Source organism: Phalacrocorax aristotelis, chromosome 8 (genome assembly GCF_949628215.1).
Source record: "Phalacrocorax aristotelis chromosome 8, bGulAri2.1, whole genome shotgun sequence".
In the NCBI taxonomy this organism is placed as follows: domain Eukaryota; kingdom Metazoa; phylum Chordata; class Aves; order Suliformes; family Phalacrocoracidae; genus Phalacrocorax; species Phalacrocorax aristotelis.
Genome location: NC_134283.1, coordinates 4,209,309 through 4,224,378, shown reverse-complemented (window position 1 = coordinate 4,224,378; position 15,070 = coordinate 4,209,309). Strand labels below are relative to the sequence as shown.

At 42.2% G+C, this 15,070-nt stretch overlaps 2 protein-coding genes across 2 annotated transcripts in view; one reads left to right on the top strand and one right to left on the bottom strand.

The window, feature by feature from the left end:
• ATP2C2 (ATPase secretory pathway Ca2+ transporting 2) overlaps positions 1–1,133 on the top strand; it is a 29,064-nt gene extending 27,931 nt beyond the window's left edge. The window contains exon 27 of the mRNA XM_075101255.1: positions 643–1,133. Coding sequence (XP_074957356.1) covers positions 643–755 — 113 coding nt within the window. The 3' untranslated portion in view covers positions 756–1,133. The remainder of the gene's footprint in view (positions 1–642) is intronic.
• On the bottom strand, positions 1,076–14,859 carry MEAK7 (MTOR associated protein MEAK7). The gene is made up of 9 exons (XM_075101256.1): positions 14,748–14,859; positions 14,302–14,398; positions 12,922–13,098; positions 9,981–10,211; positions 9,080–9,224; positions 8,006–8,446; positions 6,639–6,757; positions 5,263–5,442; positions 1,076–4,201 (listed from the first exon to the last, which is right to left on the bottom strand). Exons 3-9 carry the CDS (start codon positions 13,087–13,089, stop codon positions 4,073–4,075), a joined length of 1,413 nt encoding a protein of 470 aa, XP_074957357.1. The 5' UTR covers positions 13,090–13,098; positions 14,302–14,398; positions 14,748–14,859; the 3' UTR covers positions 1,076–4,072.
• Positions 14,860–15,070: the final 211 nt, after the last annotated feature.

Genomic DNA, 15,070 nt, shown 5'->3' with positions numbered 1-15,070 from the left:
TGATAGCTCCCAACAGATTGCTGGTAGGGGGAATCAATCAATAGCTCCTATGCCCGCATACATACACAAAGCTATGCACAAACAGTAGTAGCATTTAATGATATTATTCCAGTCTAGGTTTTGAATTTTGATTTACTGCGCACAAATGCATGTAAATGGAGGCATGCCAAGATTCTCCACAAGCTCCCTTTGATGGTATTTCTTTACATAAATCTATCTAGGATCATTATGCAAAATGCAGGGTAAATGCTTCCTAGCTGAAATGCAACACATATTTTACTATTTGAACTAGCCTAAGCAAACTCTGCTACGCTACGTTGTGTTGCACCTCCATTAGGCTTGTCATTAGAAGCAGGGTGCAATGCGCCCAAATGATTCATGTAGAGGTTGCCACCCATCAAGTGGACTACACCGACTGTATGGGTATTCCCCATCTATCGCAGTCGTTTCTCTAATTCTACAGCCAGCAAAAGAACAGCTAGGGCACACGTCTGTGGAGTTAGAGCAGCACAAACACCGACTGCTGGAAGGCCCTTAGCCGGGGATTCCTGCCCCACACAAAGTCCAGCTGTGCACTGCCTCCATCTCCGCTCCGTTTCCTCTCGGCACTGCCTCCATCTCCGCTCTGTTTCCTCTCGGCAGACCTGCTGTTTCTGACCGGCATGGCTTCCTCCGTTTTCATTGTGTCCGAGTTCGTCAAACTCTGTGAAAAACGCTGCTGCCGACCGAAGCACACAAAGGGGTGTCAGAACTGATGTGACCTTCCTCTAAAGATGTACTTGGGACAGAGCTGTGATGATTGATAATGCAAATGCACTGTCTTCTGACGCCGCACATCCTTTCTGAAGATACTCACGTGAAGCTGTACTGACAGCCCTTCCTACTCCAGAGTCTGTTCCTCCTACGTGCTCTGCCTGAGCTGTCTGAACTGTCTACAGAAGCCTCTGGAGCGGCTCCTGTTTTAAACCAAGATCAGGTACATTTTTATAACATTGATCTATATGTCAAGAATGCTGTGATAGTCCCAGGCAAAATAACACAGTTCCCACCTGTACAGAAAAGTCTATTGTGCATATTTATTTAAATCAAAATGATTTTTATTAATAAAATCTACATTTTAAAACGTTACAGATAAGTATCTGCACAAGACTCTTGATTTAGACCCGTCCTTTCATATTAAATTAGAAGACTGGTAAAGACCTGCCTTCACTAGCACGTCTCCTGTCGCCAATCCGTAGTGTTTCTACATCCCCAGGTATCTAGCCGTGATTCAGCAAGATTCTCAAGGAAACTGTGGGGAGGTGTCAAACAAAGAGCAGGGAGCTGAAGTGCCAACCCTCGGCTGTCAGCTTCTGCCGCACGCTGCAGTGACTAATAGGAGCAAAGCGGCAGGCTGATCTGACCCAACGCACAGTAGTGGATGGAGTTAATGGGGAAGGGACTCCCTTGCACAAGTGCATGAGAACAGCGATGACTCGCATACGTAGCAGCGATGTCAAGCTTTGCACTTGGATCAACAGCTGCACAAAAGTGATTGAGAGGTGGTTAGGTCATAGCTAAGCCCGCTGCTGACAAAGGCTTCCTGGGCATTTTTTGATGCATGAATACGAAGCACAGATTAGGGTCAGGGAAAAAAAAAAAAATTGAGTCTCTTCCAAGCCAATCTTTTACATTTAAAGAACAATTTTGAATAATCCCACCTGCTGGTTGGATCAGTAATTGCCTAGTAAATAACGTTGCACTGATACATTTGGTGAAAGTGCCAGAGCGTCAGTTTTCTTCTTGCCCCAGCTTAACACCTTCACTTCAAAGTGGAGATGGAGAGTCTCAAATACAAACTTGTCATAAAACAAAATTTCAGCAGTTAAAACACTATGCTATCTTCATAAGAGGATGTTTAAACAGGATTACATATTGGCATCATAGCCTAGAAAACCTCTATACTGATGTTTACTTTAAATCAATAAAAACTTGGGCACTGAACTATTTTTGAAGAGTAGTTTTGTGCAATTCACCCTCCCCAGACAGAGTCTGCAAAGGTGTCTGCTCACTGTTATTTTAAAAATCCTTCCAACTGGTTTCAGTCCTCAAAGAAAAGTCTCTGCCTTGTAATGGAAGGAAAAGAAAGCCTAGTTACTTATTTTATGTGCAACTGCAGAAATTCAATGCTGTCTCATTCCTGTATGCCATCCCCTTCAGGTATTTAGCATGCTTAGTGAGTGCCTAAGTGAAGAATACTTCTGAGACTCATGGTGGGAGAATGTTACAACAAAAGCCACCATCACCACGCTTACAGCGAGCTTCGTGGACTTCGTGCTGTCTATATAGCACTCCCTACTTTGTACCATTTAAAACTCTTATTAAAATATACAGAGAAGAAAATTATACAAAAGTATCGGTGTAATTGTTCTAATCCTTAAATTTTTTTCTGTGTTACGAACTTGGGAGACTATCTGGTTTATTGAAGCAAATACAAGATAAGAGGACACTAGCTCAAGCCTTTCACAGCATGCTCTGTACTGCACCAGATAGCATCTATGCCCCAATCATTAGTTCAGGTTGTATACAAAATGCACAGTTGAGGTCTAGGATGTCTGGTTGGAGAGATTTCTTCATGCTCTCCTTTCAAGGCTAAATTCATATCACTTAATAGAAGTTTTTAAAAATGGGTTCTACATTAAGGCACGAGTGCAGATTATTCAAAATATTCAAATCTGGCTCCCTATGAAAAACCTGGGGTGGAAAAAAAAGACCACATATAAGATGATACTAAGGGAAAGAATTTGAAGGAAGGCCACATGATAGTAACTGTTACAGCACAGTTTTTGGTCTAAGCTGCACAGAAGACCAACTCATGCTAGGACAAAGGGGGCTTGATACAGTCCCTCTCCTTAGGAGGAGAAAGGCTGACGATCACACGTACTTAATAACCAAACACAATTTGCTGAGTTAGAAATGACAGTGCCTGACAGAAATTAGGGTTATTTTTGACAAGTTAATTACACATAGAATTAGCAAGGTCAGACTCGTAATTACTGACAGATGTGAACATTTTCAAGTAGAAAAGCCCTGAGTATGAGAGACCTGACAACACTGGCGCTGACTGGTGAACAGCCAACAAAACAGAGCAAAAACCCCAACTGACCACATTACACATTGTGGGCATTTTTCTTCCATAATACGCTAATGATTAATTACACGGAAATAAAGTGTACAGAAGTCTTCTTTAAACATGTTACAGACATAACCCTGATTATTTTTTTTTTTTAACAAGGTATCTGCAGATACTACTCCCAATTAACTGTGGATACTTCTTTCTTAATCCTTTTTACAGCCTGATCTTTTACTCCAGTCTCAAGTGAGGCTACTACAGAGGGCACCTTCCCTAGAGAATTTCTGCTGAGGTATGGCCCGTTCTTAGGATAAATATGGCTGAATGACTCCAGCTGTTCTTTCTACTAAGTTTAAAAAGCAAGAGGCAAATTTCTACAGAAACATCTTAAGCACTAAGGTGTAGTATTCTAAAATTGGATGGTGTATACGTAGCATTCCCGACATCGTACAGCCCATATAGAGTCACTTGCTGAAAATCTGACTTAGAAAACACGAAATCTAATGCTTTAACTGGAGCAATGCAAATTATTAGCAGCCTTTATATCACATGGACTATTCTACATTTCAGTTTCGCTGACTAATTTCATTGCATGCAAATAAATATGTGCAGCTGAGGTATAAGAGCCTTAATCACTGTCTTGAACGGTCTTTATACAAATACATATCAGTTCCCCAAGTCAGTGAGCCATACTGTCAATAACTTTGTCTTTTGTTTTCAATTCTGTATGCAAACAGGATCTACCAGGAATGCTAGCAAATTCATATTCAGCTAGAACTTAGAGATATCTAATGACTAAGTACTCAGTTAATTTTTCTGTCCTCCCCAAACAAAACCCTTCAAGCAGGATAGTGTATTGGACCTAAATATTGCATAAGAATGAGGCTTAAGCTTCGTCCAGGTGATTAGGTAAATGTAAGGGGGGAAAAAGGCAGGGTTTTTCATGTTACTGTGATTTTTTTAGTTATCATCATCTTCATCCTCTTCAACGGGTTCTCGCAGACCTTCGCTCTGACGACTTTTTCCAGTCATTTCTAATAAGGCCTGAGCCTCAGGATCTACATCCAGGATACTCTTCTTACCTTTTGTCTTCAAAACAAAATAAAATATAGTCAACTCAAAATGTCATTATGAATTAATCACTATCAGGCTACAAGAAAGTGACGTACTCAATAGTCCACAAGTAATCTGGTTTGCAAGCTTGTCACAATAAAGCATATTACTTTTAACGTAAGGAATTTAAGATTCATTGGGATACATCAAATGATTTTTACTGCCATAGTTACACAACATAGCCATAAACTTTTCCTAAGATGATGATGAACTATTTCAAGTTTATTCAGGTTACAAGCCAGCCAGAACATCCTGGCTAACCTGACCTCAGTCTGAAGTGCAGAGGTGAACTTTTTTATAAAGAAGAGATTCAAGTACAATTCAACGTTTTTTGTAAAAAATTTGTTCTGTTTCTCTTTAGAGCTATGTGTCCTCTGAACAGACAGAGCACATGAGTTTAGCATGAACAGAAATAAAGATTTTAGAAAAAAAACCAAACCCACTAAAATGTGCAGACCAGAGAGTTTAATAAGAGAATAAATTACAGGGACAGAGGAGACTGGCGAGAGGTCTCCTCATTCCCAGAAATAAACCAAAAGATTTCCTTATCACTAACTTTAAATTTACTATTGTTTTACAATAAATTACATAAATCTATGTCAATAGCTTTATGCTAGTCTTTCTGCACACTTGGTTTATCTTCCTGAACTATAGGTCAGGCTTTATTTGTGAGCTTCTAGCGCTTTCTTTCTGTTTTACAAATACTGGGTTTTAGTGAAGCCCTTCAAGGAGGCTCCTCCTAGAGACCATTCCTCAGTATCAGAAAGGCCTTTTGAAATTCAGACTAAAGCATGGTTCCTCCGACTCGCTCGTTTTAGGACTCCTGATGTTATTTCTTGTTGCCACCCTCCATAATTCCGCTACTGTTTTGCCATTTGCTTGCTACAAATATACTGCATCACAGGGCCAGTTAAAGAAAACATTCATTACAATGGAGAGAGAGCTTTTAACCGAAAAACTGCAACTGCAATTTTTGCATTTGCATCTGCCGTTCCAACCAGGACACAGTTTCACAGGTTTCAATTTTGTTCACCTACCCCTGCGTTTTCAGGGAGGTCTCCCACTGCCCAAACTTCCATGGCATCCAGTGAAAAATCCTCTGTAGCTGCCAGCTGGGGACTGTTGTAGGTGGTGCAGCGAGGTTTTGCTTTACTGTGTCCCTTCCCGTAGTCACTGTCTATCCACAGTCCAAAGTAACCATGTTGTCCACCCATACCCTGTGAACCAAAGGAGCGCACTAAGCACTTGCTGCACATTTAAAACAGACTGGGCAAGTTATGAAACCTAGAGTATAAATTGCTATTTTCCATATTTATGCCACACTTCCATGGGTCAGTAAAAAAAAGGGTGTTCTGAGTAAACCTGGGCTTCTGTACCCAAATCCAGTATTCCTGACGACAAACAAGAATTTACCTGAGTGACACCGCCCTCCCTCTACACTTTACAGAATACCAGTACCTGCAAGCACTTCAGCTGCATCTTGTGCTGGAAATTTACCTCACTGGCTTTTGTTTATTGACTAACAGTTCCATCATAAACAGGGTGAAAGCGCTCAGTTTTGCTGCCTCTTTTCCATTTAGAAAAGTAGTTACAGAAACACTGTAATTTGCTGTTGCAGGCTTTCTTTAGAGCAAATTTACTCCAGACTGCTGCAATTCCCAAAGTTATGAGCCCATGCCACAAAACTGGAAGGCACTTTGAAAAGTAGGCAATGAGCTGTGGCTCTGTAGAAACTCCTCTGCATCTGGAGAGCTCATTCGGAGACTTGAGTAAAAGGAGCTTCTGCCACTGTAATTACACAAGAGCAGGAGCCTACATGCAACTCTCGTACTCTAATTCTGTTGGGTTTTCTCAGCCTTCCATAATTTAAAAGGCAGTGTGGCAGCGAGAACAGCCAGTGGAAGGATCCTCAGTTACACAGATCAGCTGGCTTGTGCTGCTTCAGTGATGTGGACACACGCAGTCAATTCTTGCAGACAACAGAGAGGAGCAGTAGAAGGGCTTCCGTGATAACCAAACTTCGTAAGAAGATTTCTTTCCAGAAGCTCCATAAATCTAACCTAAATAAAGCCCACCTACTTGGGTCAGACACAAATAAGTTCTATCTTAATTGATTCAGTACTTCAATATAGATATTAACTGTAAAGAAAAGTAGACTCTATCAGTAGTGTAAGCTATTCTCCTTTGTTATCCACAGTTCACACTTTGATGCTTTAATAAAAAAAAAAATAAAATCCTCCTACTAAAGTGAGGCACAAACAGCACAGAGAAGGGATAAAACCTCCCCAGAGGATAACAAGTGAAACAAATCGACTCACAGTAACAGAAGCTTTTTTGCTTCTGTTTGCTTCTGAAACACTTCTAAACGCCAGCCACGCATCCAATTTCCAAACTGTCATTTCTAAATACTTACAAGTCCATTTGGCATCGTTTGTTGGCCATGGTTCAAATACATGTAGTGGTCATTATACCCCGTGTACGTGTATACAGCGAGAGAGGGGAGAACAGAAAACAGAAAGCATCTGTTGTCACCTGTACAGAGAAAAGCATCTGAGGTCAGACAACTGGCCATGCAATAACGTGCCTACAAATAGGATAAGAAAAAAATATTGAAGAAGTGCAACTGAATAAATCAAAGACAGCAGCTGCAATCTGAGAAAGCCAATACCTGTCTCTCATCAAGATCTAGAGTTATTGTTTATTCTCAGTTAACTCTGTGCAGGGTCACAGAAATCAATGTGGTTATATGGCTGTGACCGAGGGCAGAGTCAGAGGCATGACTGGTACATTACATTTCTACGTAAGGGTACACCTACCACAGCCTTGCATTGTATGATACATCTAGACCCATACAAACCGATATGACTGCAGAAACCCTTAGTTCTGACTATACTGATATATAGATCAGTTTAGGGTCAATGATTTAGAGTACAGTTTTCATTATGCCCACTCTGGTATTCAGAGGCCCCTGTGGCATGATGTCTAGTATGCTACATATTATTCTATCAGGAAAAAATACAAGGAAAATGTTTTGAAATCAGTGTAACCTAACATTATATGAACTGACCCGAGTGGTAGTTATCAAATACTAATTAAGTATAGGGATTGAGTTTTTAATGTAGCAAAAGTGAGGATTCACAGCAGGCCAGATTATCCAGAGTACAATTCTTTTTCAGAAAGCCATCACAGAAGTTCTTTGCAAAGAGTTACAAAAAACCCCTCTCTTCTCCCCAAAGGTTTCAAGGGGACAAAAAGTTTAGCTTGTCCAAAGGACCCTTTTTCTGCTGGATTTTAAAAGGGAAACAAAGACAGTGCACAAATGGCAGCAGGAGGCTTAACCCAGCGTTTGGCTCAGCTGTTCTGAGATGGAAGATTGCCATCTGCTGGACATCTCATTTAAACGCTAATTCATCGTCTATGCTGTATTTCCCTCATTTTCATTTCATTTTCAACCTGTGCAATTACAGGGGTTGATTTCACTGAAAAGAAAACTTGTTCCACGATCAATAAGATCTGCAATTTTAAAAGTCTTAACAAACAACAGACAAACTATAAACATTAATCAGCAATATGCCTGACTGGGTACAAAGCACGAAAAACTTAGCATGTATTTTATTTTTCAAAAATAAGTGATATCTTTGCCACAGGAAAATACACTTAGAAGTATAAGAAATGCTGTGTCTCATGAAAGCAAAATGACAGTATCCATTAAGGGGACAGGATTCTTGTACCTATAAAATGTTTACCAGAGCCATGAGATACTAGAAAAGTGAGTTTTACCTTGAAACTGTGGCTTCACCTCCCAGGACTGAGATGCAAACCCACCAAAGATATAACCATCTAAGTCCTTTACGATCACTATGCAAGGACCTTTGTTCACTATATGCCCACATAACTGTGAAAAGCTTTCTCCGTGAAGCCTAGAAGAAAATAAAAGCTGCCACTTGTGCTGTAGCTCTGCAGGCAGATGGGAGTTGATGTATATGATGGATGGGATGTCGAAGAGACTGACAAGTCCTCTTCTTTTGATGCCTTTGCAGACTGGAACCAGGTTGACTATGTCTTTGGTTTGGTCTGGGAGAGAATGCAGAACATGGAGGCCTTGCCTGATAACAACACTGAGGAAAACTGAAATCTGTGGAACTCGGTACACCCAGTCCTCAATGACACTTTGATCAAAATTCGTCTCCATCAGCTGAGGACCCACAGGTTTCGTCCCATCTAAATAATAAGACACACATGAATAGCAGTAAGCCTCCCAGTCTGTGCCTTCCCTCTGGAAAATAATCGGTTGATTTTTAAGTGTAAACACAATAATCCATTATTTTGATGGACATGAAAGGAGCCAGCAACAGTGAAGTCTCAACTACATTAAACAGGTGCATCCACAGAACTGAGAAACATTTGCCTGTGACATCCATTGTTGGGCTATCATGTCTAAGAAACACGGACTCCTGGTTACATTATATGCAAGACAGCAAAATCTATTACTTCAACAGTGCAAAGGTAAACCTATGCTTTGCGAAAGGACGTACAGTCATAAATACATGCACATGCATCAAAATGCCTGTCACGTGCAAGTCAGGTATCTGTAAAGCAGGCATGTTCCGTGACAAATAGTTTTGCACATCCGCTTAAACTGGGACATCAAACCAAAGCTCTCCTGAATTTAGAAGAGAAAGATGGTAAGGTAAAATAAATAAGATTCCCAAGTCATTTGCAAAGCACTAGGTTTGAAGTACTGGTCTCACCAGTTAAGTTCAAAGATGGGACCCAAAGTGAAAAATTCTTGTGAGATCAGTGATTACGTGAGCTCTGTGCCATTCTGGGCTACACTGCATTACTGCTACTTACCTGCAAGCTTCAATTCTGACAGCAGCTGAGAAGCCAGAGCCTTTACTCCACTTGCAGAATCCCTGGTGTTCTCCAAATTCCAACCTTTCAGTTCCTTCCTGTAGCTCAGTACGTGGATTACAGACATGATCAGATCCTCTGTGAACTTAAAAGGTTAAAACATCACCATTTTGTCATTTCTTAAATAAAATTGCAAAGAACTTCAAAGGACTTCCTGAAAATAAAGTCAGGTAGTAGTGGTGCTGTAATCCCAATGGCAGAAACATCTCTTCTCATGACGGGTGAGAAATAACAAAAACGTCTTTTCAGTGTCATAGGTCTTGAAAAATATCCTTTATCAAGACATTTTGTAAATGTTACTTCACAAAGCATCTTCACGAAATGCAGCATGAAAGAGGGAGGGGAGGTCCAAATTCTGCAGTGGTAGAAGCTGTTAATGAATTACTGTTTTGTGAGATCCCACTCTTCCACCTTGCAAGCTACGTATTTGATTTGTGCATCTGTTCTGCAACTAAAGCTCTAGAAAGCATTCTGTTCATTTCCCAGAAGCACCAGCCACACCACAACCCTTGCTGGCTCTTAAATACAGCCAGTCTCTGCACCTGTGTCAGCCTGTGAACCACCAACAAATCTGCCAGTGCGCTCCCCAAAATCCAGGTCCTGGTTCTCAGAGTAGGCAAGTCAGCATGGAAAAGCCCACAGCTGAAACGGTCATCCCAGATAACCTGGTTTGCCTACACTGTTTGTCCCAGATCAGCAAGTCAGTGGTAAAGGGATTAAAAAAAATGCAAAAGTCAAGAATCCCTGTTCTGAATCTTGTGCTCTAAAGATTACATGCAAATTACTTACCCACCTCTGTTCTTTTACTGTCCCCCCAACATCCATTAAACTGCCTGTTTACCTCTAGGATTTGTTTGCCCTTCACAGGCTCTTCTGTCTTGGAGATCATTCTCATTATTATGGTAATCTTCTCATCTGCATTCCCTTTTAAGAGGTTTGACATAAAAATTAGAAACTGCTCCTTAGCAATCTGTTCACTCAGCCCAGATGATTTCCCAGTCAGGTCAATACTTCTCATTCCGTTGTATAACCGAACAGTCATTTGCTCTGGTAATGACTCCCGCACATATGCCTACAAAGAAAAAGAGCAAAGAACATGTTTTAAAAATGAAGAATAACTAATATATTCCAGCTAATACGTGCTGAGATACACCATTATGTGAAGGATTTCAATACCAAGTATCTACTATCAGCAACAAACTTTTGTCAAAGGACTGGTTTTCCAAGAGGAAAAAAAAAAAAAAATCTATTTTTATAGTATCTCCTTTCCAATACGATTTAATGATTTAAGTTGATACCGTTTTTCTACAAATGCCATGGACTTAAAGAACCACCACTGTAAAGTGCTAACAGAGTACTAGCAAAGGATTTCTGTATGATACCTTTGTTGCAAAGATTTACAGCTCTGCCCGTTCAACATTTAAAATTGTGGTTTAACCCTGCTTTTGATAGCGAAACTCACAGATACTTAAAAACAAAGAGAAAGTAAAGTTTTTTCCATATCTCAGTTTTGGCCTCAAGACAATGCAGGCCATGCGTTTAACCCTACATGCACACATAGAAACAATTCTGAGAAGGCTCCCTCTGCATAGCAACATCTAATTCAAGCACGGAACAAAACTGAGATCACCTGATGATGTTTATAAGGCATCCCTGGTGTTAAGACAGTTGAAATCAAAACTTATTCGTCTAAATTGCATGACTGGCCCTTTGAACTGAAATCTAAGTGGTACACATCATCGTACTTCACAGGGCTGTGGGAAGAAGCTGACTCTAGGTTCAGGAAACTTTCACAGTGTTCAAGATAATTACATGGTTTAAAAATAAATCATCTAAAATACATCCATACACTAGGGCATGATTACACAGTGTCTTCACTGCGCCAAGCGCTGTGTGTAACATGCTGGACACCTGACTTGACTCCTATGTGCAGGGGTGTAGCCCAGTTGGGACTATGCTGAAATCAATGGAGCTCCACCTGCATAAAAGCACTCCAGCGCTATTCAGTGGAGCTGCTATTACCAACCTATTGCTGGCTCAATACCACTCCTACTGAAGCCACCAGGGCCGTTCCTATCTGATGTTAATGGCTGTTGTTGTGCATATAGGGCGAGATCCAATATGCCAAGCTCTACCCTGCTTTTGTTGACGTCAGTGGTAAAACTCCGATTGATTTTGGTAAAAGCAGAACTAGCAGCCACAGCCTTGCACATTGAAGTGCTTCATGTTGAGGGAGGGACAGTCACAGGGGGTACAGCTGTGACTTTCTAAAAGTGCTACATAAGGCTGAAGCGAGACAAGAAGCAGGGAACATAATTAAAAACTCTATACTCGGGGCTTTTTACTTCACACTGCAGCACTATCTACCTCCTCCCTGCCCTTTCCCACCCACCACTAACTTTGTTGCACTGTTTTGTTATGCTTATAGCTATTCCAATGAGTAGACCTGGGGTGTGAAAAAAAGAGGACTGTAAAAAGGGAATTTTTAATACATATCTAACAAACACCTCTGACAGTTCAGAATTCTTGTCTTAAATTGCTTTAGGAAAGTATCTGGAGATACCTGCTCTACCTGCTTTCCAAGCTATGCAGTGCAGCTTGCTCTGGTCCAGAAGCCAGGTAGTTTCCTTCTAGTAAAGCACTAAGCCTATGCAGAGTACATGAGGTTATGCCTGGGGCCTCATCAATGTTATCAGACTGGTGCTAGATCAAATCTACCACGTATCAGTCTAGCTCAGGCATGAGCATAGACACCTAGGAGGCAGGCATGCCATCGCAATAGCCCCTGCATTAAAGAATTGGGCACCTCCAGGCAGTCTTTTAAAAGATTTTCATTTAAGTTGGCAAACAAAAAGGCAGGAAGGGAAAAGACAAACATTGATCAAACGTCACATTGATCTAGGGGCAGAGCTAGAAAGAGAACTTCTTCCAGGTCCCAGTCAAACAACAGACACCAAGGACCAGGTTCTCGGTCACGTTGGGGTTGAAAGGCTCGGCAGCAGTAACACTGCTTCCACACTGGTGATAGCTCATAAACAGCCAGGCTGGAGGAAGGCTAAAGCTGGTCTGTATGCAGGTGCATTGCTAAATACCTTAAAATATCCTGCTTCTTTCCTGGAGTTTTAATTTGATTCCATTAACTGTGTAGCATATATAAAAACACACTTGTAATGCTACATTCATTTGGCCACTCGGTTCCTGCCTAACTGAAGTTCTCAAGTATTGCAATGAATCATTTTCCTCTTCTTTCTTGATTAGAAAATGAATGCAAAGTTAATCCGAAAGTATAATGTATGTTAATTAGCTAACACTGGCAGCCACAGCTTAATCAAGCAAAATTGAATCCTCTCCTTTTACTGCAAGTGAAAAGATTAGAGACAGTGATGCAGTTAAGGAAGAAAGATATAACCAAATACAAACTGAGTTTGTGACAGCTTCTCAAGAAAAGCTGTAAATAATCACATGCTATAGACTCCAAGGGGAAGAATATTCTTCCCATTTTTCAGGTTTCTGTAAAAATATTTTCATACATCCCAGATTACTTCAGAATTGGGAAAGCTGCAAATTGACCCAACAGTGCAAGAGAGAAATACAAACCTGAAATTCACTACTAATGTTAAACCTTAAGAAAAGTTAAATATCCATCCTGCCCCAAAACATTAAGTATTAAATTGAGACGAACAGTCCTTAAAAAGTAACTACTGCCACGTCTTTAGTTTCTTTCTGGAATTACGTTCAATGCACCACGTCCCAGATATATCAGGAATAATAGATTGTCTTGCCTGTAGTGCTGCCAGAGTCACAGTTTTCTTTGTAGCTTTGCCATTTCTTGCTCCAGCTGAGCCACTTGATCCTGATAAGGTATCAAATACTCCATCAATGTCAGACCGCTCCTCAGGAAGAAATCTGGAAAGGTGATTCCGATAGGCATTGCTTTCTGCATTTCCCATCTTTTCAACCTGAAACAAAGGAAAAGGAATAAAAAAAACCCGGTAAACACAGAAAGGTATCACAATAGCCATGAAAGACATATCAAACAGACTACCATACTAGCGCAAGTTTTACAAGAGGAGCAAATTACTACCCTTCCAGGAAACTTTTATTAAAACTACTGTTTAGTCTCTGTAGTCACTTAGACTTAATGAACTTGAAGAACATCCGTGAACAGCAACCATGCTTTAGAAAATAACAATCTGTCAGCTCTTTGCTAAAAACACCCTGTCTACTGATTCCAACCTCATTCAAGTCTTACCAAATGGAAAAACCAATATGATTTAAAGCTTAAATTAGCTTCCACAAAGTGACCATAAGTCTGTCAGCTGGAATACATCAGTAACATGAAGAGAATAGCCTGATTATGGATTATTTATGACAGATTACGCTACATCTTTCTGATGCATTAATGGACTAAAGCTAAGTCTGCCAATAATATGTGGTACTAAAACACTGTCGCTGTAAAGTCTCTGAAGATGACATGAGAGTGTTTTTTCTAAGGACGCAATACAAAAATCACTCAAAAAGCTGCCAAGAAGCACAGTAACAAAAACATTTACAAAGACGACTCAAGACCTATCAAAAACACACAGCTTCATACAAAGTCAATAAATTGTTGGGAGCTGGTACTCAAAGGATTAAGATTGGCAAGGGGAGGGTGGGGGGTTGGGGTTTTTCTTTTTGCTTTATATAATTAATGTTACAATTATGATTTCTCTCACTGTCACAGGATTCACCTGCATGACAGAGACTAATTTTTCAGTGCTGTCTGGGCAAACACACAGCACAGCAGAGACCTGACAGTGCCACAGTAGGGCCTGAAACCCGAATTTCCACCACAACCGCAATGACATTCACCATTGTAAACAGCCTTCCCATCTATCTGGGGTAGGCAGACTCCTGGGGCATCAACATAAAAAAGATCAAAAGCAGAATAAACCATCCTTTTGTGGTTTTCTTTCCACAAATTCCACATCTTTTCTGGCACCTCACTTTTGGTTCAGGATTCCCAGTTCCACGGAAATCTCTTTTTGCAGACAAACCCATCACACAGCCCTTCGGTGGCCTCAGAAGGACTCTTTGTTTAGCCTAAGCCAATCTTTCTGTCATTAACTGATATTAACTTTGATAAATAACCGTACGTAAGAGGCTGGGTTGGGCTTCTTTACCTTCACTGACCAGTACAGGCCCAAAAGCCGTGTTTGCCTGTGAGGAAGCCGTCGATCGTGGGGTAAACGCCAAAGGGTTAATGGAAACGACTGTCACCTGGGGGACAGACCGTGAAGACATTATTAATTTAAGCAGGGAACCGCTGGAGGAAGGGGGTCTCTGACCCCTCTCCCTCAGCCCGGGGAGGCACAAGCCGGGGCGGTTCCCGCCCGCATGGCGGGGCTCTCCTCGGCAGCGGGGCCGCCGACAGGATCGGTGCAGGGCCGGGCAAAAACCCCTCGCGGTTTGCCGTTTTGCCGGTTTATTTCCCGGTACGCCTAGTCCGTCCCTCCCCACCCGCTTGGCAACAGCCCCGGCGTTCCCCACCCCGGCGATGGGCATGAGGCGAGAAGCCCCCGCTCCGGGGCGACACGGCACGGTATAGCGGGCCCACCTCTCTGCTTACCGGTACGGCACCCCCGGCCCCTCTCCGCCCCCCTGGATCGGCCCCTCCACTTTTACACACGCCCCAGCAGACGGGGCCGGCGCCCTCCGGCGCCTGCAGGCCGCCCGGCTGGGGCGGAGCGCGGCGGGGGCGGGCGCTGGGCCGCGGCGGGGGCTGGAGGTAGATGAATGAGGAGGATGGATGACGGCGGCGGGGCGGGACCGGCGCTGTTCGGCCCCGCGACGCCAAGGGAAGGGGCGGGCGGTGCCGTGAGGCCGCTCTGGGGAGTGCTGAGGCGGTGGCGTGCGAGCTGAGGAGCCGAGCGGCGCCGCGGCGGCCCTGCT

What these genes read in the sequence shown, in the direction of transcription:
- MEAK7 (XM_075101256.1), bottom strand. Translation starts at nt 13,089, where the DNA reads ATGGGAAATGCAGAAAGCAATGCCTATCGGAATCACCTTTCCAGATTT. An exon ending in AAACGATGCCAAATGGACTT is followed by an intron (nt 5,443 to 6,638) that starts GTAAGTATTTAG and finishes TTTGGTTCACAG; the next exon opens with GGTATGGGTGGACAACATGG. An exon ending in ACCTCCCTGAAAACGCAGGG is followed by an intron (nt 4,202 to 5,262) that starts GTAGGTGAACAA and finishes TTTGTTTTGAAG; the next exon opens with ACAAAAGGTAAGAAGAGTAT.